This window comes from Bombyx mandarina, chromosome 19 (genome assembly GCF_030267445.1).
Source record: "Bombyx mandarina strain Sakado chromosome 19, ASM3026744v2".
NCBI lineage: Eukaryota > Metazoa > Arthropoda > Insecta > Lepidoptera > Bombycidae > Bombyx > Bombyx mandarina.
In genome coordinates, this window is record NC_143225.1 from 9424153 (window position 1) to 9450407 (window position 26255).

At 36.5% G+C, this 26255-nt stretch overlaps 1 protein-coding gene across 6 annotated transcripts in view; it reads left to right on the forward strand.

Moving 5' to 3' along the window:
• Positions 1 to 26255, forward strand: part of Pde8 (phosphodiesterase 8) — a 257748-nt gene that overhangs the window by 71407 nt on the left and 160086 nt on the right. For all 6 annotated transcript variants that reach the window (XM_089735322.1, XM_089735321.1, XM_028188434.2 and 3 more), the window contains one exon: positions 8449 to 8765. In XM_089735322.1, coding sequence (XP_089591448.1) covers positions 8516 to 8765 — 250 coding nt within the window. In that variant the 5' untranslated portion in view covers positions 8449 to 8515. The remainder of the gene's footprint in view (positions 1 to 8448; positions 8766 to 26255) is intronic.

A 26255-nucleotide genomic window follows, 5' to 3' on the forward strand; every position in this document is an offset into this window, starting at 1 on the left:
GATAACAATTCAATATTAGCTCCTATTTTAAATTTGGAAGAGTAGTATTTTTACAGCTATTTCAAAATTGGAAGGGTAGTATTTTTACAGAATAATCATAGCGTCAAATCGAAAAAAAAAAAAAGATAAACAATTTCCCCGAAGCCTTACTGAAGAGGCAATCTCGTTTTTTAATAGCGTAACGATTTATTCGTAGAATTTCCATCCGAAATTCCCATTCAATTCTCTCTCTGTGTGTGAAAGAGTAAATTATTCTCCCTACGGACATAATAAAAAAAGTTGAATAAGCGAAAATTACTGAACACGACAGAAATATTGGGTGGGATCTTTCGGTGCGAAACATCAATTTCGTTTTTGCGGTCGATGGGACCGCACTCCCTTTGGGTATTTGTTTCGACGAATACAAAGTCGATTTTGAGTTAGGTAGTTTTTTTATTTTTTCCTACCTAAGCCTCGAGAGGCTATTTCAGCGTAACCTTAACTAGTAGGTGAGCTCATGGGGCTCAATCCGGAGTGATGCTAACACCGACCCTAGCAAGAGCAGTGTTTCGCAGAATCTACCACCTGATCGGAAATGCGACCCACTGAGTAGATCCGGCGAGAAACTCAGTGGGCTGCATCTGTGGGCTAATTCACTCGTCGAGCCCTTCCTCACAAGCGACGGGTTCGACGGTAACCGGTGCTTGTGGTACCTAAAAGAACCGTTAATGAATCAGGAGGATCCGTAATGACGTGTTTTGGGCGACGTCGACTGTTTACCATTCAATCTACAGGATCGGATATGTGTTAGGTATTAGCAGTTGGAAAAACTGCCTTTTGTAATGCTCAGAAAATGTTTGTAGCCTCTGGTTACTGCATTTTGACGAACCACCACCCATCTCGAGAGGTGGGGTCGAAATGTCAACTGTATAACTGTTTTGCGACAAAGATAAGAAGACTGGTAGTATATTCTTTTTTTTTATTGCTTAGATGGGTGGACGAGCTCACAGCCCGCCTGGTGTTAAGTGGTCACTGGAGCCCATAGACATCTACAGCATAAACGCGCCACCAACTTTGAGATATAAGTTCTAAGGTCTCAGTATACTGACAACGGCTGCCCCACCCTTCAAATCGAAAAGCATTACTGCTTCACGGCAGAAATAGGCAGGACGGTGGTACCTACCCGTGCGGACTCGTAAGAGGTCCTACCACCAGTTTATTCGCAATAAACCCTACCGTCACTAAATTGTATCAGTAAAGTACGTCAAGAATTCGTAATACGTAAAAAGAATATAAAGGTATGCGGAAGAAGGTCCAGAGGCAGAAGTCCAATGCGATGGTCGGAACTGATACGCTCTACTCTCAATACTTCAGTCCACAATACCATCCTCGCAGCCGAAGATAGGTAGGGCTGTCGCGAGATAATCCAGGAGAAAGTTATTAAAGGGGGCCACGAGGGCCATTGAGAATTATCGACGAAAGGAAGAGGAGAAAGAATTCACATTAAAAATATGTATGGTGTCGTGAGACACCGGATAGAAACGAAGTTCCTTATTATAAAAATATTAATTTTAAGTTCTATTCGAAGTATAAAGAAAATGAAACTGGAGGTTTCGCAACAACCCACGGTCATTCGGTAACGTGCGAACTTACTGTGGTACACTTCATTCACGGTTGTTTGCATAAGAGTTAGTATATTGCGCAAACGAACGCTCTGAGATCGTGGTCAACGAATGATAAAAAAATATGTTATTTTTTGTACGTTATTACAAAGTTAAGTCGTACACTGTGCATTACTAATTTGTACGTTATTACAAAGCTAAGTCGTACATTGTTTGCATTACTAATAAATATCTTACGTTACGGACGTTTTCCCCGGTTAGGGTACTTCTCCGCATCGTCCCATAAGGAACTTTGTTCCAAAACTGAACATTTTCTTACGAAGCGCCTTCAAAATCGAGCACATTGGAAGTACGTCACATGTGGTCGCGATCCTCAGTAGTGAGGGAACGATATAGAAGAAGAAGAGCCTTCAAGTCACTCGTTAACACTAGCATTAATTCTAGTAGTAAGATATGTTGTATCTCCTGCCAGTTTTCGCTGTCTCAAGGTGATCGAAAAACTAGTTTCAAGTCTCAAACTTAAAACAATAATATAGTATAGCTATTTTAAATTAGTGTAAGTAGGTTACGGTCTATTAATGAGGTGAAAATATTCCGCGTCATTCGCTAGTGACGTCACGCGAACGCTTCATAGCTAAATAATAAAATGCAATTTAAGCCTTTGTACAAAATAAGTTTTGAAACGTAGGACTGTGTGTGTTTATGTATTTGTACGTGCATATGTATGTATTTATGCGTGTATGTATGTGTATGTACATATACCTAATATATTTCACTGGATCGATACACCGCGTGTAATTCGTTTCCAAATGATTCTTATCCACCTGTTGTCTGGAAGAGATCGCTCTTAGCGATAAGATCGCCAATTCTACTTTTTTTGTATTTAATGTTTATTGTATTAAACATGTTGTATTAAACATTGCTTATATATTTTTTGGTATACAATAAAGAATACTCTCTCTCTCTCTCTCTCCCCCTATTTAAAATAAGTAATAAATTATCTTTGGGCATTTCGACAGATTTTCTATTCGTAGTACGTAATCTTATTCCATTTTTGAAGAACTATAACAATGCTATTTTGAAGAAATAAACATTGCATAAATTTTAACAACAACTAAATAATAGGAATACAGGCTAATTTAATTTATAATATAAAAAACATTAGTGTAAAAATCGAATTATTTAGTTTTTTTTGTATTGCTTTTGTAGACGAGCATACGGATCACCTGATGGTGAGTGGTTACCGTCACTAATGGCTGTCAGCATTGACAAGGGCAGAGCCAAGCCACTGCCTGCCGTAATTACCATAAAAACCTGTAAACACTTTTAACAAAACACAAATTACTGACATTTTAAGCATTGAGATTTGAGTATTCGGAATAAAATAATATGTAAAATAAAATTATGGTTTTTTTTTATTGCTGAGATGGATGGACGAGCTCACAGCCCACCTGGTGTTAAGTGGTTACTGGAGCCCAGTTCTGAGGTCTCAGTATAGTTACAACGGCTGCTCCACCTTTCAAACGGAAACGCATTACTGCTTCACGGCAGAAATAGGCGGGGTGGTGGTGGTACCTACCTGTGCGGACTCACAAGAAGTCCTACCACCAGTAATTACGAAAATTATAATTTTGCGGGTTTGATTTTTATTACACGATGTGATTCGTTTACCGTGGAAGTCAATCGTGAACATTTCCTAAGTACGTATTTCATTAGAAAAATGTGTACCCGCCTGCGGGATCCGAACACCGTTGCATCGCTAGATACGAATGCACGGGACGTCTTATCCTATAGGCCAATAACGATGGCCAATAAGTATAATATAGAAATAGTATACCTAACTATTATAATAGAAATAAGATAATGATAATATTTAATAAAGCAATTAATCAAACTTAATATTAATGTTACTGATTTTTCATCTTACGGAAGTAGTATCGCTAAATTGTTTTGTTGTTACGTCGCCGAATTAATTAATTCACCCCCTTCGCCGAATGACTGGCTCCGAACAAAGACCATCGGGCGCTGATCGATTATACTCGATTCCAATAAATCGTTCATTAATGAAATCGATTTATTCACCCCCATTATTTACACTAAAATTGTAAATGCGTTCTTTATTTAGGTCGGAGGACGATGAAACTGCTATTGCTTCGCCCTTTTTATCAGTTTCATGTATTTCCCTAGCTCGTTAATTTAACATCCCAGCTACTGGTAGTTTTACAGCACGCTTGCACGCTACCTTTATGTGAACACGACTTTAAAATATTTCTAGAAAATTCCATCTAAATTCCACTGGTGATTGAGCGTTTAGCTGTGCTCTCGAAGCAAGTATTTATTCCAGCGTACACGGGAAACCGTTATAAAGAAAGACTGAGAATTCACCAACGCCATTCTCATTGCAGTTTCTATGAGATTCAGTAACTAGTGTCCAATCTTAAAGTAAACGTACAGACAAATACCAATTTATTGTTTCTGTGCATTGTATGTGTAATGTTATATCAAACTAATTCTACAAAGCAGCTTTGCCAAAATCAAGAGCTCGATGTGCAACTTAATCCATAGATACAACCCACTTAGTTCCTCGTCGGGTATTTTTCTCTCTTCTCATTCGGTCGCGAAAAAATATCTTTATAAAAGAACATTTGGTCAGGCCGCCTAACAGTACCCTGTCTTTGGATGCTTGGACATTTTGATTGGCTGTCGCATGGCTTTGTGACAATAAGCAATTAAACCTAAAAATAATGGTTAGAATTTTTGTTTAGTAACGCGGGGGCGCAGTCGGGCGCGGCAAATGGAACAATTACTTCATAGTTCATACATCACCAGTAACTATGCGAGCCTGAGTGTGTGCGGAGTAATTACAATTTTCGTACGTTATTTTACATTTACTTTATGTGGAGCTTTAGCAACGACTTAATCTATATATATAAAAATGAATTGCTATTCGTTAGTCTCGCTAAAACTCGAGAACGGCTGGACAGATTTGGCTAATTTTGGTCTTGAATTATTTGTGGAAGTCCAGAGAAGGTTTAAGTGGTAGATAAATATGAAAATGCTCGGAATTTAATAAAAATAACAATTTTGTTTTTTCTCTGATGTTTCCCCCGTCGAACGGGTTCCTTTTGTTTGTTTTAAGCTTATTTTATACAAAAGTTTAGGTCTTTTATTTATGGATTGTGGCACTGGCACTATGAAGTCTGCCGGGTCAGCTAGTTCGTAATAAAATCAACTTTACTGTTGATCTTTTTTAAGTTTCCTAAAGGTGTTATTGAGCATACGTCCAACCCAATGCTAAGTGGTTACCGAAGCCCATAGAAGTAAACACGCACTTATACATGATATCACAGTCTCAATTGCATTACAACGTAACGAACTGTTCTGCTCTAAAAAAGACAATATGGAGCGCTTAATAACGATCTATACCCATCTCAATCCCTACTATTACGGGCTTTACTACACCTTAAGACCAGATAAGTGACAAACGTCTTTGGAAAACGTACGGAAACCGACCGGAATTTGAATCCGTGTCCCGTACCCTGCGGGACGGTAATCCGGGCCGTTAATAATTGTAAAAATGAAGAAATCAATAAAGAATAATAACATAAATCTTACGTTACGGACGTTTTTTCCCGGATGGGGTACCCTCCGCATCGTCCCATACGGAACTTCGTTCCAACAAAAATAAAACTGTATATAAAAAAAAAACATGGACAAAAGACAAAGCTTACATAATGAACATAAAATACTTCGTTATATTAAAACAAACTGTAGTTAATGGTATTAATGTTTCGTTTAGAAATGTATTACAGTTTGTTTTGACATATTTGTTAGATCAAAGAAGCGAATTATATCCACGGAGCTTTAATATTTGTTTTACAAAAGACGTACTAAGATTTGCCAAGATGTGTTTTGTGAATTCATGATATGTATATATGGGCGCAAACGCCACTGTTGGCAATAATTAACATAATAATATATAGTTTAGTTTATTATATGTGAATATTTATTAATTATTAGCAACAAAACTGTTAATCTACCATATTTAATAATTAGCAGACACTGTTTTGATGTGAAAATGTTCAGAATATGTTTAATGTTTATATTATTGTTTAAAAACACAAATGACTGTATAAATGATTAAATATGAATAAAGCATAAATATTAATAATAATTTATATTATAATTAACAGTACTAATAATTTAATTAAGTATTGTAATTGTTATGCAATGATGTTGTTGGCGCCATCTATTATTAGGCTGGATAATAACAATGTTAGTTAATATTACTTAAAAGTAATTCATGTAAATTAAATTAAATGTTAGTCATGTAAAAATCACTAAAATATGTATTTTGAATATTAAGCTATATTTTGTCAATTGTTTCACAGTAATTACATTTGTTTGTTTAAAAGAAGTTGTAGTTGCTATAACCATCAATCAAAAAATGGCTAATTGTGTAAGAACCACTGAATAACTCAGGCGTGGCTTTTTGTTGTAAACAAGTAATGTTAAAGTTTTATAGAATTGTATTGTATTTTCATTGTAAAAGAACTTATGTGTGTAAATCCTGGCTTAACGCCGACATATATGTTCAGTGACGACCTCAAATACGCCATCTTTACTTTTGGTTTCGTAATAATAAAAGGATTCATTCACTAGAGAAGTGCCGCTTTCTCCGTAGATTAAATCAGTACATCTCTATCGCATTTACTGATGTGCAGCTTAACGACCTGAGGTCTATGTGTCAACTGTGTTACAAAAGTCCCAACCTGCAGACTTCTAAAAGTATATTAGCTTTATGGCAATAATAAATAAGATGGCGGTACCTACCCGTGTTGACTCACAAAAAGTCTTCGCACCAACTTTTTTTGTGCCTACCTAGTAAGTTTGAGAGTTATACTAGGTTCGTCGAACGTGTAGGCGAGCACACAGGGCTAAGCATGACGAATTTGCTAACTCTAGCAAGAGGTTTTTTTTTCCTACCTAAGCTGATAGCCTTGAGAGGCTATATCAGCGGAACCTTAACTAGTAGGTGAGCTCACGGGGCTCAAACCTGACGACGTTGCTAACACGAACCCTAGCAAGAGCCGCGCTTCGCAGAATCTACCACCGGATTGGAAACGCGACCCACTGAGAAGATCTGGCGAGAAACTCAGTGGGCTGTGTCTGTGGGAGCAAGACCAGTGGCTCCCTGAATCTACTGCCGTATCGGAATCGCGACCCACTGATAAGATCCGGAGAGAAAACTCAGTGGGCTAATCACACCAATAACAGTCAATAATTTCCGGTAACTAGATGAACTGCTTGCACAATTTACCTTATACATAACTAATGCAAAAAGTTTTGATTTTTTTTTTTGTATCTATAGACAAGAAGTATCGTTACAAAGTTGTATCGTAAGTAGAAAGATACATCGCATCGTTCATAATTTCTACCGCGGAACCGTGTAATAAAGAGCGTAATTAAAAAAGTTTTTACACAAAACATGCTTAAGTAAATCGATCTGGTATGAGTCTGGCTTAACTTGGAGTAAGTAAAGAAAATGATGTATTATTTACAAAACTATTTAAGTGGTCGTTTAAAATAATTATAGTGGGAAAGAAAGAATCTCATAGGCACGACCCATTGAGTTTCTGACCGAATCTTCTTGGTGGTTCGCGATTCCGATTCGGTGGTAGATTCAGCGAAGCACTGCTCTTGCTACGGCAGACGTCAGCAAAATTTTAGTCTGAACCCCCTGAGCTCTCCTACTTATCCAGATAATCGTACAATACCTCCTCAAGGCTGCTGGCAGATAAGTAGTTAAAAAGAGAACAAACAATACATCGGTCAATATAAACCTGTTTTAACAGACCTGCTAGACAATCGCTTGTCTGCTAAAATTGGTATATCATCAATTTAAAAACCAATATTGTTGTAATCATTTCAGAGAAGGTTTTGTCGTAATACCATGAACACACAACAGGTTGCGTGGGAGTAATTGTAAAAAATGCATATATGTATCATTTATATATTGCTAAATTTAAATATTGGAATTTTGGGAATGTGTACTCATAAGCCAGACCTCGAGCTGGGTCTTATACCATGTAAGTTCTTTTCTATCCAAGCTCTAAACAAAATAATTTAGTCAATTAAACACGTTGATTGTTTTTGTCGTCCATTACATTTTGAATTATTAAATTATTTCACATTTAGTTACATAGGTACTATTTCTATTTCAATCAAAAGGCATATTGACCTGAGATTGATTAGAATCCAATACTGTAAGAAAATTGTGTTCAGAACTAAAACTTTAGGTAACATGAGATTCGTTCATTGGTAAACAGGAAACCGAAACATTTCTGTTACCCTTTCGGTATTTTATTCTTGGATATTCTTGCAGAAATGTTTTAAGTTTAAATGCTGCTTGAGATACAGGTTTTATCACCTAGTTCAAGCACAGATGCAAATGATGATTGTGTTTCCACTTCTATGTTAACAAAAAATAAAATAAATAAATTTTCTAAGAGGATCAAGGCGCCACTGAAAGGAAAAATTTAAAACACTATCGGTTTTAGAAGATTTTTATTATTATACTAGCGACCCGCCCTCGCTTCGCTTCGGAAACATTAAAACACACATCAAACCAAAAAAATAAAATAAATAAAAATTAAAAAAAAGTAGCCTATGTTCATCAGGGACAATGTCGGCTTCTAATGGAAAATAATTTTTCAAATCGGTCCAGTAGTTTCGGAGCCTATTCGAAACAAACAAACAAACAAATCTTTCCTCTTTATAATATTAGTATAGACAATCTATTTTTTGTAGTGCGAATAATCTTAACATCGAATCTACATTTTTCCAGATTTGAAAAATGCTGCAGTCAAGTGCCAGTGCTGGTGTCAGTGCTAGTGCCAAAGTGTAGTGCCAAAATGGGGTGTACCCCAAGCATGCTTCTCGATCACAAGAACCGGCGCCGGGACAGCACCGGCTCCCAAGAAGCGGCTTTGGCCAAGGTAGCTCCAACTACGCTATGCAATAAAGCTGTGCAGGCTGCAAGAGCGCCACGAGCCTCATTGGAATCTGATGGCTTCAGCATTCAACTATCCAGCAAAAAGGACAGCTATGTTTCGCAAATGGGAAACAATTTCGCGACCCAGCTTCACATTAAGAGGATTTCTGGTGAGTGAAACGCGTTTACTGATAAACCTGAATTATTAATGAATGTAATTATTTTTCACAAATATTATGGTTAGGGACCAAAATAAGAAAATTTTACCGATTTTATTGTCGTTTAAAGATATACAGAAAAAGAAATTACAAGAACAAAAGCGCAAATAATAAATAAACACAGACTTTACAGACAGAAAAAACTTTTGCGGTCGCGATAGCTACATCAGTAGAAACATGCTTAATCGTTTAGACGCTAAACATATAAACATTATTTTTTCTCTGTTATGTAGTAAGTAATTAAATAATAAATACAAAAATGATAGGGAGCGGCGTACGCGCACTTTTTTTGTTCTCCCCCACGCTCGGCTCCTCCGGGAGTGGGGTGGCCTTGGCGGTGTCCGTGGTCCGTGATAACCAGCGCCACCCGCCGGGGGTGGCGCTGGAAAGTCACGGAGTACCACGCTACCTTCGCCGGCTGGTGGATTCCTACTTGGAGGACAAATCGGTCACGTGTACCGGACAAGGTGGGGTCGTGCACCGGTTCCCGGTCGTGCGCGGTGTTCCACAGGTGTCGGTGCTCGGCCCTCTTTTGTGGAATATCGGGTATGACTGGGTGCTGAGCGGTGCCCTCCTCCCGGACCTAAGCATAATCTGTTACGCAGACGACACGCTGGTCGTGGCCCGGGGAGGGAGCTTTGCTGAGTCTGCTCGTCTTACCACCGCTGGCGCATGTCGTCGGCAAAATCAGGGGATTGGGCCTCAACGTGACGCTCAGTAAATCCGAAGCCATGTGGTTCCACAGTCCCCGGAGACTGTACTGCATCACATTCGATTTTAATTTTCACCTATACCTAACACACTTTTATGTTTTACAAATATGAGAATCTCGTAATTGTGTATTGTATCGGTGCTTAGTATTTACGCTATTGAACTTAAAGGCCATAAAAACAATTCATTCAACTATTGAGTATGGTTTATTTTGTTTCTCAATATCAGCCGTAGTTGCGTTAAGGCTCTTCGTTCAAAAAAAAACATTCACATATACATTAAAAGACAACATCACTAAAATTGATTAATCTTTCATCGGAATCAAATCAGAAAGCTTGAAAACAAAACGATAGCTTCTAATAAGCCACTTAGCTTTCACTACTACGAATCAAGTTACGCGATCGAATTTTTAAATTCATAATCTAACAACATTAGGGCCTTTCGGATGATCAAAGGAATTGCGTTTAGGAACATCAAAGTGTTTGTTGTTCGCATTTCGGCTGACGACAATTACTGAACCGAGATAGTTCTGTTATCTTTGGCACGAATATTGAGAGCTAACACTAATTTTAAATACTCAATAAAGTTAAACGTCATGTTTTAATTATCGTAGGACGTATTTTGTGCTCTGACAAGTACATACAACCATAGTACGTATTTCTTTATTCCGAGCCGATTGTTATTCCGAGCCATTAAAATTTATATCTTCTTTAAATTTTTCGAAGCCTTTCTACGATACGGAGTTTCGCTGCTTGTTATGTAGTTATTATGATTATATCTTTTTATTACAGATTGAACGAAACTATCCATTCCGCTAACTTTCTTCTTCCCTGATCTTTTCTTACCCGGAGTCCGAAACACGGCGAGCAAGCCAGAGCCTTTAGCTTCCTTAATAATGCACCTAACAGTACTCACTGATGGTTTTGTTACTTCCGAAGTCTGTTTTAATTTTTCCATATCATTCTTCCCCTGTTTTATAATGAAGCAATATACGTCGTCACAATTTTTCTACCCTTTCTTTTGAATACTACACCGGTTTGTCGCGGGATAGTGTATGTTTTATAAAAAATCAACAAACACTCAACAAATAGCAATGGCAACAAAGTCCACAAGTAATTATAACAAATAACTTAACGATTAATAACGATAGACTTTCCACTGTACGCAAGCGTACTTTTGGGAGCAAGCGGAATGAGGGCGCGGTGCGGGGCGCAAGGTTCGACTGATCTACCAATACAGCGCTCGATACGATTTCCCCTGCCGTCGCGCCTCACCCTCACCACCAAAGTGATCTAAAATTCGGTTCTGCGCAGTCAAGGTCATTTGCTCAAGAAGTTTGCCGGTTACTATACCTCTTTTTACGAAAATCCGTCCGACGGAGGAGTATGAAATTTTCCACACTTACAGAGAATATAGAGAAGTAGTGCAGAATTTTATATTTTTTTAAATTATGCATAAAAAGTACATTAAATCAATATATATGTCATAACACACACACACACACACGCACACGCACACACGCACGCACGCACACACACACATGCGCGCGCGCACACACACACACACACACACACACACACACACACACACACACACACACACACACACAAACACCCATATGCATACTATTTGTTTATTGTCAAACTTTTCTTTTTGCTTATAGTCTATCTATTTTACTAATATTTGTCTAACTAGAGTGTAATCTTGGCGCAATCTGTGATTAGAATAGTCTTTGAAAATAGAATCAATAGTATAAAATATTAATAAATAAAATTATAGTCGAATTTCGACTACCGGAGAACCCCTAGTATTTGTAGCTGCCTTCGGGATTCGAACACCGGGTCAGCCGGGGTCAGTCGTATCGCTCAATACGTATGCACCGGACGTCTAATTCTTTAAGCCACGACGACTTAAAATGTTGGAACAGCCGTTAATTTTCGATCAACAAAATAATTTCGATCTCAGGTCCCCGAGCTAGTTAAATATTGACGTTATTAAACACTACGGTAAACACTTATTATGCAAGTGAGTCGTAGGCCGTAACCGTATGTAAAGACGTTTTTAAAAATGTTTTTAATACGCTTTTATTAGCTTCAGACGTATATAATGTATGTTAGTATATAACGGAATCTTTGAACATGATTTTGACCCCCTTCAAAATGTCGGATTAACTCGAAATTTGGTATACTTATTAGGGACCGATGACAATACAACACCAAAAAAATTTTGAAGAAAAAATTTTTTTTTTTTAATTCAACTGAAAAGTGAAAAATAAATAATAGTTTAAAAAAACTAACAAAATACGCTTTTATAAAAAAGTAGAAAATAAATTTAAATAAATTTAAAGTAAAAATAGTATAAGAAAAAATGGTTTTACTGTAAAAAAAGTAAAATATTTTATGAACAGATATGAGTCAAAGTGTTATTTTATATTATCCTGAAAAGCACCCCAGGCTTTTTTACAATAAAATCATTTTTTTCTTACATTATTTTTAATTCAAATTTATTAAAATTTATTTTTGTATTTCGTTTTGTTTTAATTAGACTAAAACATTAGTTTCGTTTTCTGACTAAGCATTTTTTCCTGTTTACTCTCAAAACAAACCTTAGTACATATTTTTTTCGCAAGAAACCTTCTTTGTTCCCTTATACGAGTTTTGGGTAATGACCCAAGAGATATTAACATAAGTTTACGGTTTCCGTTGACAGTCTGTTTACCTGCATACGCGTTAAAATCACACGTTTGGAATATTAGATATCGTCATCCTTCATAAGCCTAATAAAAGTAATAGCGGTTAAAGTATGAAATTGCCGTTTTATTGTAATAGGTACTTCGAATTGACATAGAACCATCATGGTTTGAAATTTTTAAGTGAAACTTTTTTCAAACGGTACCTATGAGGTTCTTCTTTTAAGAAACGTGCAACATTTGATTTTAACCCCTAATGTAATAAAACTGTACAATTTCAATAAAGATCTCCTAAGGAAAAAACATCAGTCATTCGTTCATGAAATATACATTGAAATGTAGATTAAGTACATAAACATAAAATGGCTACGTCAGTTTTATTAAATCAGAATTCTTAAAATTTCGTTTGCTTAAAGACCGGGAAAATAGGCTGTGAGGCTCCATTCGCGTCATTCTAAATTAAGGGAACGCTCTGAGGCGCCTTAAATGACATTTCTCACATTTTTCACGGAGCATTGAAGAGGCTCAAAGGCTGATAATGACGTAAGCCCAGCGACGACGACCTAGAGTATATACGCACAATGGTGATGAACTGATTTTAAATGTTTTACTCTTTTATTTATTTATTTTTTATTGCTTAGAGCTGGACGAGCTCACAGCCCACCTGGTTTTAAGTGGTTACTGGAGCCCATAGACATCTACAACGTAAATGCGCCACCTACCTCGAGATATAAGTTCTAAGATCTCAGTATAGTTACAACGGCTACCCCACCCTTCGAACCGAAACGCATTACTGCTTCACGGCGGAAATAGGCGGGGTGGTGGTACCTACCCGTGTGGACTCCCAAGAGGTCCTACCACCAGTGATTACGCAAATCATAATTTTGCGGGTTTGATTTTTATTACACGATGTTATTCCTTCACCGTGGAAGTCAATCGTGAACATTTGTTGTGTACATATTTCATTAGAAAATTTGGTACCCGCCTGCGGGATTCGAACACCGGTGCATCGCTTCATACGAATGCACCGGACGTCTTATCCTTTAGGCCACGGCGACTTCTTTCAATAAAGGATGGTATCTGAAGAAAAACACTAGACTTTATTTTCCAAGCTATCTCATACATGCTCTATCGAGTGTGTAACACAGTATGTAAGTGTCATTATTATGCAAAAAACAATTCCTTTTTTTTTAAGAAAATGGAAAATGAAACTATCGTTTCTTCCAAAATCTCCAAGTTACATATCTTGCCGCCGTCGACCCATTCCCAATGTCGTGGAATTCCATACATGTCCTCATACCTAATACTTCTCCATGCTATACTTGCCTTCTAGCAAATACCTCTCTTCTAATTTTTCACTGAGCCAGCCGCTTGTCTTACATATTTCCATAATGTTTCTTCAGGCAAAATCTGGCTCGTCTATAAATCGAACTGAACTCTAAGCGCCGTCATTCCAATTTTCATTATAACGAGCAGCATTAAATCGATCTGGCTAATGTTATGTTGCAAATAGCAGTCCTCTGGCAGGCAAGTGTGAACGTTTTCCTTCCAATTTATGCTTCTTATTATGGTTTTTGTTCTTATTCTAACCTTAGAGCTTGTTTCCTACCTCAGTGGAGTCAAGGTCTGGTTCTAGGCGCGCTGGTAACAAGCTTGTCATCTCGGGCTACAGTTTTCCGCTTACGTCCTGTCCTGCGAACGTTGATTACTGTTTAATCTGTGAGTTCTCTTGACAATAATATTACAGACTGTTGGTATTCACAATTATTTAGACTGCACATATACGCCTGGTCACTGTTAAGGTAACATCCCTAACTACTTTAGTTTGGTATTCTCAGTTTAATTGTAATAATAAAAAAATAATATTATAAAAGAAATAAATGCAAAAGCTGGCAAACGTTTTCGCAGTATGAAAGAACATATTGCGCTCTTATGAAAAAATTTATAAAATTATTGAAAAATAATAATAAATTAATAAGTTATACCAAGGATTTGCAGTACGTACTAGAATCACACAACAAAATATAAACCTTTTTCCGGCTTATACCTAAATATACCTGTGTCAACCTATGTAAAACTTCCTATAAATTTTTTCATGAGTTTAATTATTTATATAATGATTTAAATTATTTAAAAAAATAGCAAATGTGAACCTATAGTACATATAAAAATAATTCAACCAAAAACAAACAATTACACAAAGTAATAAATCTACTAAAAGTACACTTTTTAATGAACCGTTGGTGCGTGTTGGGTTTGGATCTTGGGTAAGTTTAAGCGGTAATTAGTAACCCTAGCCACGCTCAGCTCATTACCTCATGAACCATGAGCTACGTCACTTGGATGTGGTAAATGAGTTTATACGAACTTTAGGAAAATTTATCATATTGTTACGCCCTGGGGTTCGGCATAAATAAAATTCTACTAAAGTACAACTAAAAACTGTATTCAACACTTAAAACACTTCACAAACACTTTAAAACTCTCAATTCGTTTCTTCCACTTCGCTTCAGATGATCCGTTCGCTGTTTCGCTTCGAGTAGTTCCGATTAATAACTGACTACGTGCCATCCCTGCAACGCTTTTATAGCCGATACCACATCCCTAGAATTATCGAGAATATTCCACATATCTGTAGTATTGTTTCCGCTATCTGACAATAGATGGCGTTGTACTTCTCGAGCGCTCTAGGTGCTACTAGATCCTTCGATATTCGTTCGAATATTGGGCGATATATGGCGTTACCCTTACCGGCGTAACAATATATTTTTAATCCACTTTCTCAATATGGCTTAAGTTCGAAACTTAAAGTCGTTTTTCTATTATTGCATTGATTATTGCATTATTACATTGACCATTAGTTTTCATGTCATCTATTTTTCTGTCTAACTTTGCTAATTGAATGTGGTTGTATCTTTATTTAGTCGTAGGTAAGTAGACTCACCTCACGTAGTCAATATTAATAAAGTTATCTCATCCCCGACGTGAGCACGACTAAACTTATTTCTAATCTAAACGTGATCGCCTTTCTCCGGACACATATGAACTTGCTGCGAATTTTACGAACCATTAATAATAATTAACGGTTAATGTTCTTTTAAAAACTTAAAAAAAAAAGATGTGTGGTGTCGTGGGACACCGGATAGGAACGAAGTTCCTTATTATAAAAATATTAATTTTAAGTTCTATTCGAAGTATAAAGAAAATAAAACTGGAAGTTTCGCAACAACCCACGGTCATTCGGTAACGTGCGAACTTATTGTGGTACACTTCATTCGCGGTTGTTTGCATAAGAGTTAGTGTATCACGCAAACGAACGCTCTGAGATCGTGGTCAACGAATGATAAAAAAATATGTTATTTTTTGTACGCTGTTACAAAGTTAAGTCGTACACTGTGTGAATTATTAATTTGTACGTTATTACAAAGTTAAGTCGTACACTGTGTGAATTATTAATTTGTACGTTATTACAAAGTTAAGTCGTACATTGTTTGCATTACTAATAAAAATCTTACGTTACGGACGGTTTTTCCCGGTTAGGGTACCTCTCCGCATCGTCCCGTAAGGAACTTCGTTCCAATAACCGTAATTAAGTTTTTCGCATTTAAATACGCCAAAAAATGTTAATATTTTGTTTATAAATATTATTAGTTTCAAAACTGTGTTAAATTAGAGAATTTTAGGCAGGATCACTCGATGCGTTTCTATACTCAGTAGATCTCGGTAAGGCCAAGTCTACGTCAATGCCTACGTGTTTTGACGTATCCTTGAGCTAAAAAACAGTTTTCACGTAACATAAAGCTATTAATACAGCATCGTAGAGTGACGTCAGTACAATCTCGTGGTACCGAAAACTGAAGCGTGAACTGCGTACGTGTTGCTTATAAAGTAAAAATTACTGATACTGCAATCAATTTGAAAATGAAGCTCGATCAATTCGGCAGACCACTAAACCTAAACTTCGAGTACATAGAATATTTTTCTGTAATCAAAATTCGGTCATGGATTTGACAAAATTTTCACAACAGATTTCCAGGTTTGTTGTGAGATTCTGTTGCTTTCTGATCTTAGTGTCGTTCTTTGATATTATCTTCTTCTTCTCAGTCGGACACTCTTGTCAGAGTTGTCGTGGTTGCGTTGACGCTGTATGTGCAGTAGGACCTGTTAGGTCTTTGATATTATATTGGTATTATATTATATTGGTATATCTCTGAGAAATCATTCGAATTAATTTTACAACCTCGAAAGATTACATTCGTTTACAATCTTCACATCATCAATAAAACGGCCGTCTGGTGTATTGGTAAGTGACATGGTCACTACACAAGGGGGTTGCGGGTTCGAATCCTGCCAAGGGAAGATATTTGTATGATAAATATAAATGTCTTTTCCAGGGTTATGGATGTATATTAAATACTAGCGACCCGCCCTCGCTTCGCTTCGGAAACATTAAAACACACATGAAACCAAAAAAATAAATAAATAAAAAATAAAAAAAAGTTGCCTATGTTCATCAGGGACAATGTCGGCTTCTAATGGAAAAAGAATTTTTCAAATCGGTCCAGTAGTTTCGGAGCCTATTCGAAACAAACAAACAAACAAATCTTTCCTCTTTATAATATTATAGTATAGATGTGTATGTGTATAATAAAAATCTTATATTTATTTCCGTTATCTGGTACCTGTAACAGAAGTTCTTTACGAACTTATCACGGGACCAGTTAACGTGGCGTGACTGTTAGTAAATATTTATTTATTATTTAATACATCATTTACCACGTACCGTATGGCTCTGAAATTAACTCTTGCCAATAGCGCTATAATATGATCCCTTCAAACGAGACTTGACCATAGCCCTTAATGATGTGCAAGGCTAACCGCTTGCCATCAGGTGGGCGGTAAGCTCGTTTGTCTTCGATAGCAACAAATACTGCAAAACCAATGAACAAAAAAAAACATTGTAAACCTTCGATCAATAATACTACTGATCGAAGTTGTAAACATTTGTTATATTAAACCGTATGCACAGAACAAACACTTATTCCCTCAAAAGCAATCTAATTATGTCTACGACTAATGAGAAAGAAATGAAATTATGTATCATAATATATATGTTTAACTATGAAAGCATTAAACCTTAGAAAAGTATTGTCAGGCGGCTCCAAACCAAGAAATAACAGTCTATAATTTAATCGACCTAATGATAAAGCTAGGCATGTTTGTTTTAATAACTATAAAAATGTCTGGTGTCGTGGGACACCGGATAGAAACGAAGATCTTTATTATAAAAATATTAATTTTAAGTTATATTCGAGGTATAAAGAAAATAATTATTCGGGTATACATTTTTTATTATGATTTTTTTATTGATAGAAATTAAAAAAAAACTACTTTAAGCTATCAACTTTATTTTATTAACAATGATTTATAAAAAACATATAATAAAAATATGTTATTTTTTGTATGTTATTACAAATTTAAGTCGTACACTGTGTGCATTACTAATAAAAATCTTACGTTACGGACGTTTTTTCCCGGTTAGGGTACCCATCCGCATCGTCCCATTAGGAACTTCTTTATAGTTTACACTCCACGTCAAGACAATATAGCATCAAACTAACACAATGGTTTTTGTTTGTAAAGCAAAACTAACTAAGCCGTACTTATTTTGTGTTTTAATTTACAAATTTTGATATGTTTATTCGGTAAAAAATTAAAGTTGATGTATAATAATTTACTGGATATAAAAAAAGTATTCTTGTAGAATGAATGTGCTCGCGACGGGAGCACCCGCGCTTCCAAGTTGTCGTAGATATTTTTTTATTGCTTAAATGGTTAGACGAGCTCACAACCCACCTGGTGTTAAGTGATTACTAGAGCCCGTGCGCCACCAACCTTGAGATATAAATTCTAAGGTCTCAAGTATAGTTACAACGGCTGCCCCACCTTTCAAACCGAAACGCATTACTGCTTCACGGCAGAAATAGGTAGGGTGGTGGTACCTACCAAATTATAATTTTGCGTATTTGATTTTTATTACATGATGCTATTCCTTCGCCGTGGAAGTCAATCGTGAACATTTGTTGAGTACGTATTTCATTAGAAAAATTTGAACCCCCCTGAGATTCGAACACTGGTGCATCGCTCAACACGAATGCACCGGACGTCTTAATCCTTTAGGTCACGACGACTTCACATAGTTCTTGGGCAGCACCTCTCCTTACCGGCTGTTGTCGTTTTCATAGTAGAAGACTGGAGGTCGTGGTCGGGTTTTGGGATAACGGTGCTCGGTGAGGCTGAGGAACGCGAAAGGGAGTGGTATTCGTCTTTGGCTCCTCAGCACAAAAAGCAGGGTAGGCGGCGCTGCTGCTATACATCCGGTCAACTCCGGTAGAGGTTGTTGAGTGCCAAGTGCGGGGGATCCGGGTGCTCAGGAGTAGGTCCGGTGGTGAAACAAGATGGTTCCTGTACGTCGCCCACAGTGGATCTTCGGAGACGTGTTTCCAGATCTCCGGATGCCCGGTAATGATATACCGTCTCGATCGTAGGGCTGGTACCGGCAAAGGCAGACTTTAAGCCGGACGATAAAAATAAGGGCTACCGATATTGAAGAGGCTTGATGAATGAAAGAGGTCAAGGGGTAAAGCCCCAATTCATACCGACTGCCCGGCGTCAGTGTGTAGGTACGAAAATATACTATACTGTAAAACTAACATACTACTAACTATACGAGACTCATCCAGGAAAACCCTATGCGTTCCGACGTATTCACGTTCTAGCCTTAGTAATTGAACTATACCAGCGACACGGCCTGCTGACCGATTCGTATCAATTCATTTGTGTCATTTTAACCCGCAACTAATGCCGTCAGCGTTTATAGCACACATTTCTTATCATTATTATTACTACTAGATGATGACCGAGCTTTGCTGGTTTTTTTTTTTTATAACTCCATCTTGTTGTGTCTTTAAAGCGGTTAGTTGCCCTCAATTAAGAAAAATAGTATTATTATTCGCCAATAGATGTCGGGAAGAGTTGATTATTGAAAACACGAATAAAACAACATTTTCTGAAAATAAATCGTAGCTAAATCGATTTATCGTTCCCGAAATCTCCTGTGTACTAAGTTTTATGAAAATCGTTGGAGCCGTTTCCGAGATTCAGATTATATACATATATATTAATATACAAGAATTGCTCGTTTAAAGGTATACCGTAAAATAACATTTTTCATTAATTACGAAAAACAATGTAACAAAATATTTTTATCAAAAGAAATAATGCTAATCACCATTTCCAAGAAAATCGGTTTTGCAAAAAAATTACTCTTGTTAATAGAATAAATATCCTTAGAAATCCCATTGTACCAGTGTCCTTCTCCCCCTCTGTTTATCTTTTGTAATAGAATAAAGTACGATACGCCTGGAGCTTACTTGCTTTAGGAAAAAGAAAAAATACGTCAGAAATTTAAATTGCAAAAAAGCTACAGAGATTGACCTCGGTCGCGTTTGGCTTTCAAATTGTTTTGGGTTCTTAAATAATTATAAATCGTGTTCAAAGAAAATCAATAAATTAACCTAATGATAAATTAAGTTTAATACTTAATAAAATTACTATTTCATACTTCAAATGGATCCATCCATCGATCTGGACTAACATGCTTATAAAATGGTATGTATACATTGAATAAATTAATGTACATATTTGTAATCTTAGACACGGCATTTGAAATTTCTCTTCAGTAGCTATAGCACGAATTTTTTCACTGTACATTGTGCCCGAGATTACTGAAGTCTTTGAGGGCTGTAACGGCCTAAAATCGTATAGACTAATCGAGAGAATGTGGTAAATAAGAAATTCTACTCCAGGAATTCCGAAACTATTTTAGACAAATGACCCCCTTATGCAAAATGAACCCACATCACTTCTTCTTTTTCTCCACTTTATCCCACTAGGTGGGGTCGGCTAGCTAGTTTTTCTCTTCCATTCCCTTCTATCAGCCGTCATCTCACTATAAAAATTATGTTTCAAGTTTATTTTTTTGTTACAAAATACTTATCAATTTAAAAATATATAACAACATATTCTCATTTTCATTCATTTCATTCATTTCTCTTATTCGCTCGTATTGACCGTGACAACTTGACCGGGGTTCAAATCCTTTAATGAGATACGAATTTTTTTCAGAAAAACACGTGCGCACTACACTTTTTTCACGGAAAACCTTCAGGATGAGGAAACAACATCGTATAATAAAAACCTAACTTGCAAAATATTAATATAAATTTGTATACTTAATTACTGACATTCATTCGGAAAGTTGTACTACGATCATACCCCACCTGGTTTTGTCACAGAAACAGTTCAGGTATGAAGAGTAAAATAATCGTTCTACAATAAAAATTGAGATTTCGACCTAGATTTTAAAAGCGGATTATAAAAATTCTAAATCAAGCGACCTACGACCGCTTTTTCGGACCAAATTCGGTCTTGTCTGGACATCAAGCTCCATGATGCCCTCCACGAGGCCAAGGGTCGCAGCAGATGGAGAACAATCGTACGAGAGAGATTGATGCAGCGGCGGAGTCATGACCCTCAGTAATGAGGAGGACGACCGCTTCTATCCGTGTTGTGATATAAATAAAAAGCAATTCTTCTTTGTCGAAAATCTCCACTTCATTTATAGTCCAAACAAAGAACGTAGATTTATCTACCGCGCCATTTAATACAAAATATATGAATAATAGTGTCTGAATAATAAAAAATATGAAAATACCTATTCCAATTTTTACAAATAAAGAATTTGATAGCCGGTGTGCTGATATGTAACGATATGACTATGCTATGTAAATCCCACAAGCAGGTATCAATTTTTTTTCAAAAAAAGTACTTTACACAACTCACTCACACTCACAACTCAACACAACAACGTAATCAACACATGCTTACAAACGATTTTCTCGGCAAAGATATAATATAGTGCAATAGAAATCTTTACAAATGCAGAACTGTACAAAAACATTCTTAATTACAAAACAATTGAGATATAGAATCAAGTTTCAGGGTTCACGTTGTGTCGTCTATGTTCCCATCTATTGTTCACCCGTTGAAGTCGTCGTGGCCTAAATGATAAGACGTCCGGTGCATTCGTATATAGCGATGCAACGGTGTTCGAATCCCGCAGGCGGGTATCAATTTTTCTAATGAAATACGTACTTAACAATTGTTCACGATTGACTTCCACGGTGAAGGAATAACATCATGTAATAAAAATCAAACCCGCAAATTTATAATTTGCGTAATTACTGGTGGTAGGACCTCTTGTGAGTCCGCACGGGTAGGTACCACCGCCTCGCTTATTTCTGCCGTGAAGCAGTAATGCGTTTCGGTTTGAAAGGTGGGGCAGCCGTTGTAACTATACTGAGACCTTAGAACTTATATCTCAAGGTGTGTGGCGCATTTACGTTGTAGATGTCTATGGGCTCCAGTAACCACTTAACACTAGGTGGACTGTGAGCTCGTCCACACATCTAGGCAATAAAAAAAAAACGATCTTCATTTATCTGAAATGTAACGTCGGTCAGTAATGAGGCGATAATGTTAGCGGCGTGCATGAAAATCTAATTATAAATCGGATTACTTTGGTGTGAAACACATTGTGTGTACACGAACTGAAGGTTAAGTCACGGAGCGATATCACATGAACTCTTGCTTCTTGAATTCAAATTTGAAGAATATCACTTTACATCAGATGGGTGGAGGAGCTTACATCGTGTGTAAAGTGGTTACCGGAACATATTTAAAGTATTTTTTGGCGAAAAACAGAAGGAAATAAAAGAAAGTTTTATAATAAAATAAAAGTTATTACATTCAGCTTTAGTCTTAAACATAATTAAAACTGTTTTTACGCTTAAAATTCGTTATTAACTATTTCTCGCATTTTATATTGCGTTCTCGTGCGTTTAGATTATTGTAAATCTGGTTTGTTTCGGTTTGCTACTTTGAAAGAATCTCTCAGAAATTTTATTGCGAAAGCCAATGTAAGGCAAAATAATTCTTGCACTGATACAAGAAGATAGTTCTTAATAACAGAACTGGTTCTGATTATAAGTCCTGTGACTAAAGCATTTAGAAATTTTGATTAGTAATATACATCTTACCAATCTGAATTGGATTCTAATTAAAGAATCTTAAAAAAATAAGTCCGCCTCAAAAAATTTTAAAGTATTTAAAAGCAAAGCAAATTGTCCCTATGTGAAGCTGAATTAGTTGAAATAAATAAAATGGTAAAGGTATCCCGCCATCGAATTAATAGACAAATAAATCGAGGGGTGAAAGGCTAAGGCTTAAGCGACATTTTGCTTAATACACAACGTTCAATTAATCATCAAAAATCTACTTTAATCTCTATAAAAATATTACAAATGTTCAGAATATTGTTGCTACATTTTGCACATTTTCAACGACCATCCTAATCTAACCTAATCTCTAATTAAAACGGCTATCTGATCCCCCTAGAATGAGCGCTACATTCCATACACCTACCATTTATACACATTAAGCCTTAATAGGATTTAATTTCGCTTATCAAAAAAAAAAAAAAATTGTATCTAAAGATATAGATTGGAACTTAACTTGTTTTGAAATAGAATATTCATACTAAAACAAAATGCGATGTCTGTCAATTCATTTATCAAGACAAAAAAATAAATCCAAACCACAACTCAATATGTATTTGAAAATAGCAGTTTTTGAAGTGAAACTTCTTTAGGCGCATGGGGGTAAAATTTTTACAGAACGTCACGCAGGTATGCAACGGAAGTGACATCAAACTACTATTGAAATTAAGTACTTGTCAAATGTCAGTAGTAGTAGTTGTTGTATTTTTCCAACTGGAAAGGCAAATGTATCATACCATACAGCCTAATATTTTATAATTTTTTTATGAAAAATGTTAATAGGAATTGAAATGAAATGAAAATAATTTGGAACATTAATCAAATCGCATGAAATTAAATTAGTTAATTCAATTGGCAAAATATTAGTCATTTATAATTTAGAAATCTATGTAAACATAATGTGACTGTCAACACTGAGGTTTGAGATTGGCATTTGACAGACTCTTGGCGGGAACATATCTTCCTTTTTCCCTTCCTCTAAGTCTCGGAAATCTAAAGTTTTAGATTTGTATAAATATAAGCAAGATTTATAAATTAGTTCGCCAAAAAAGTTTCACTTCTGACATGTGTACTTTGTACGCACGCACTTTTTTTTGGATTTGAAAAGAGCTTTTTGTAAGAAACGCCTTTTAATGGTTTTCTATAGGGAACTGCTCCTTGCCAATTTCACTCATCATGAAATTCTTGCTATCGGGCTAAGTGAATGGAACTACATAGAGCATATTTTATCAACTTTTTATACTCTACGCTAGTACTGTGGCATATTATCCTTCCACCGATGCGGCTAAAAGAGCATGTGAGCCTTTTGGGTATGTGTACCAATTGACTACCTTTTCCACCTTCAGGAGTGTCCACTCGAGAGCACAAAAAAATATCTAAGTATCTTATGAATGTTTTATTTTGATACTCATCAAACAATATGAATTGTTATAGGAAATCAATTCCCAAATAGGTCGGGGATGCCGCAAGTAACTACTAGTCAATAATTCACTTATTAAATTATCGACCTAAGTATAGTCAGGCATCGTAACTATGCAGATGGCGACAGATAACCCACATAGATAAACGGATCGATGAAAGATAAGACTGAGTTATTTAATAGATATTACTAAGAAAAAACGTTAAAATAGACACTAAAAGCCTTGACAGAAGTGACAGTAATAAACCTGCCCATATAGATCAGGCTTTTATGGCAACTTGAACAGGCGTTGGAAAGGTAAATCGTAAACTCGATAATCCTTATTTCGAGGGCAATAACGTCTAAAATAGTATTGTTATCGCGGGCCAGCGTCATCCTAACTGACGCTTATCAGCTATTATCTTTATCAAGGCAATGACGCACGTGTGGCAGAGACAAGCACTAATTTACATGTAGCTATTTACTGTAGGCCTAGTCAGGACTTACCTAAGCTGTCATCAATAGCTTCTTTCCGAAAATGATTACATCTTTACCTTGAGAGGTTTGTTCAACAGGAAAATGTCAAAAAAAAAGACCAATTGCAATTGTACTAGTTGTGAAACACTTTAATACAGCTACTGGGTGTTCAGATGTCTAATATGTTAAAAACGCTACCACGACATCTTCGCCAGGAATTTTTGATAACTCAATCATGTAACCCAATATTGAGTTGCAAAAGGCATATATTATATATTCATAGCAGCTATGAAAATTACATTAGCTGAAAAGTAAATAACTATAAACAGACAAACATTTGATAACACAGGAAACACGAATACACATAATGTACAATTTTGTGACGAATGTTAAATTATTAAGATTGCGATAAGGCATTTTTATCATATTTGGAAGGACAATAGTATAGTCGGCTGTTAATAAAAAGAAACGACCTCCTGGTGGTCATGCCATTATTCCCTCATTAACCATCCATTGTTGCTGTATTCTGATGATAGCAGCATGATGTGAGTATGTAAGACCTTGTGTGCGTCCATTTTCAGCTATAATTCCAACACAATTGAGGCTAAGAACTGACATGTCAGGGCTTCCATAGAAACGTTTCACGAAATATACTAATCAGTCAATCCACGTTAATACGCACTAGTGATAAAATATCAGTCTTCTTCTTGTCTTTATTTAGGATCTTGGAGGGTTGTCGAACACAATGCCATAATTGGTTAAGATGTTTTCTGTTAACAAGGATTTGAGTAAGATGATTAAAAGTTTAACCATAATACATCCATCAATAGTCAAACAGTAATTAGTAAATATATTTTAGACCATACGTCATCCGGGCGTCCAGCGAAAGACGATTACATTTAAAGTAGAATACATAATTTGCATCAACTAATAACATGATAAGTATTCATAACAATTACAGGGTAATTAATGGAAGTAAAAACAGATACGAACGGTATCCTTTCTTCAAATCGTGTATTTAATTATGTCAATGACGAAACAGCGATAATACTTTGAAAACAATATCGATAAACGTTCCTTAATAATGAATGTGTTTATGAGAGGATTATTATGACAAACGAGGCTTCAATTACTTAGTTAATTTTTCCTGAGACGCGGCACATTTTTAAATGTTTGTGACGACGTGACGACAGTCCCACGCATACGTCTCGTTCTAATGTTATCTGATAAACGATTTAGAAAGTTGGAATGTCATTTGGAATTACAGTATTTAGGGTCATTAAAGTGACGGACGAGTATAGTAATTATATGTGCTGTATGTCGAATCTTACTATGAAAAGTTGTTATGAGTATGTTTTCAATCTACATTGTTTGGTAGTAATTATTTTTGAAGAACTTATTTTTTATATCCATTTCGGTTTGTTTTTCCCCTATCTATTTGCTGGTAGCCTAAGGGGCCAGCTATGCGTGGATGGGTAGATGAGGTCTTGGGCTCAACCTGAGAGAATTTACTAACATCTGCCCTAAGAAGAGCAGTACTTTGCAAAACCTACCACCGGTTCGGGATCGCGACCCACTGATCCTGCCTGACACTGAGTTGTGTCTATGGGTTAGTTCGATTCTAGTTCGACAAGGGCCGGTGCTTGAAAAGCCTAAAAGCCCAAAGAGGATCCGTGGGATCCGACATGACACGTTTCGGGCTACGGCGGCTTTGCGTTGCCCCGTCGTCTGGATCGGATATGAGCACTTCGGTATATTGTATTGGTTCAGACGGACATTCACATGTGGCCGCCTGTTAACTGGATACCGAAGACATACCACATTGAAATTGAAAGAGAGAGAGAGAGGAAGAGAGAGAGGGAGAGAGAATATACTTTATTGCACACCAAAACACGGCATTGGAAAAACAGTCAACAAATAGGTACATTGTAAGGCATGTTGTATGCCCGCATAGGCACTACCACCATGCGTATTTCTGCCGTGAAGCA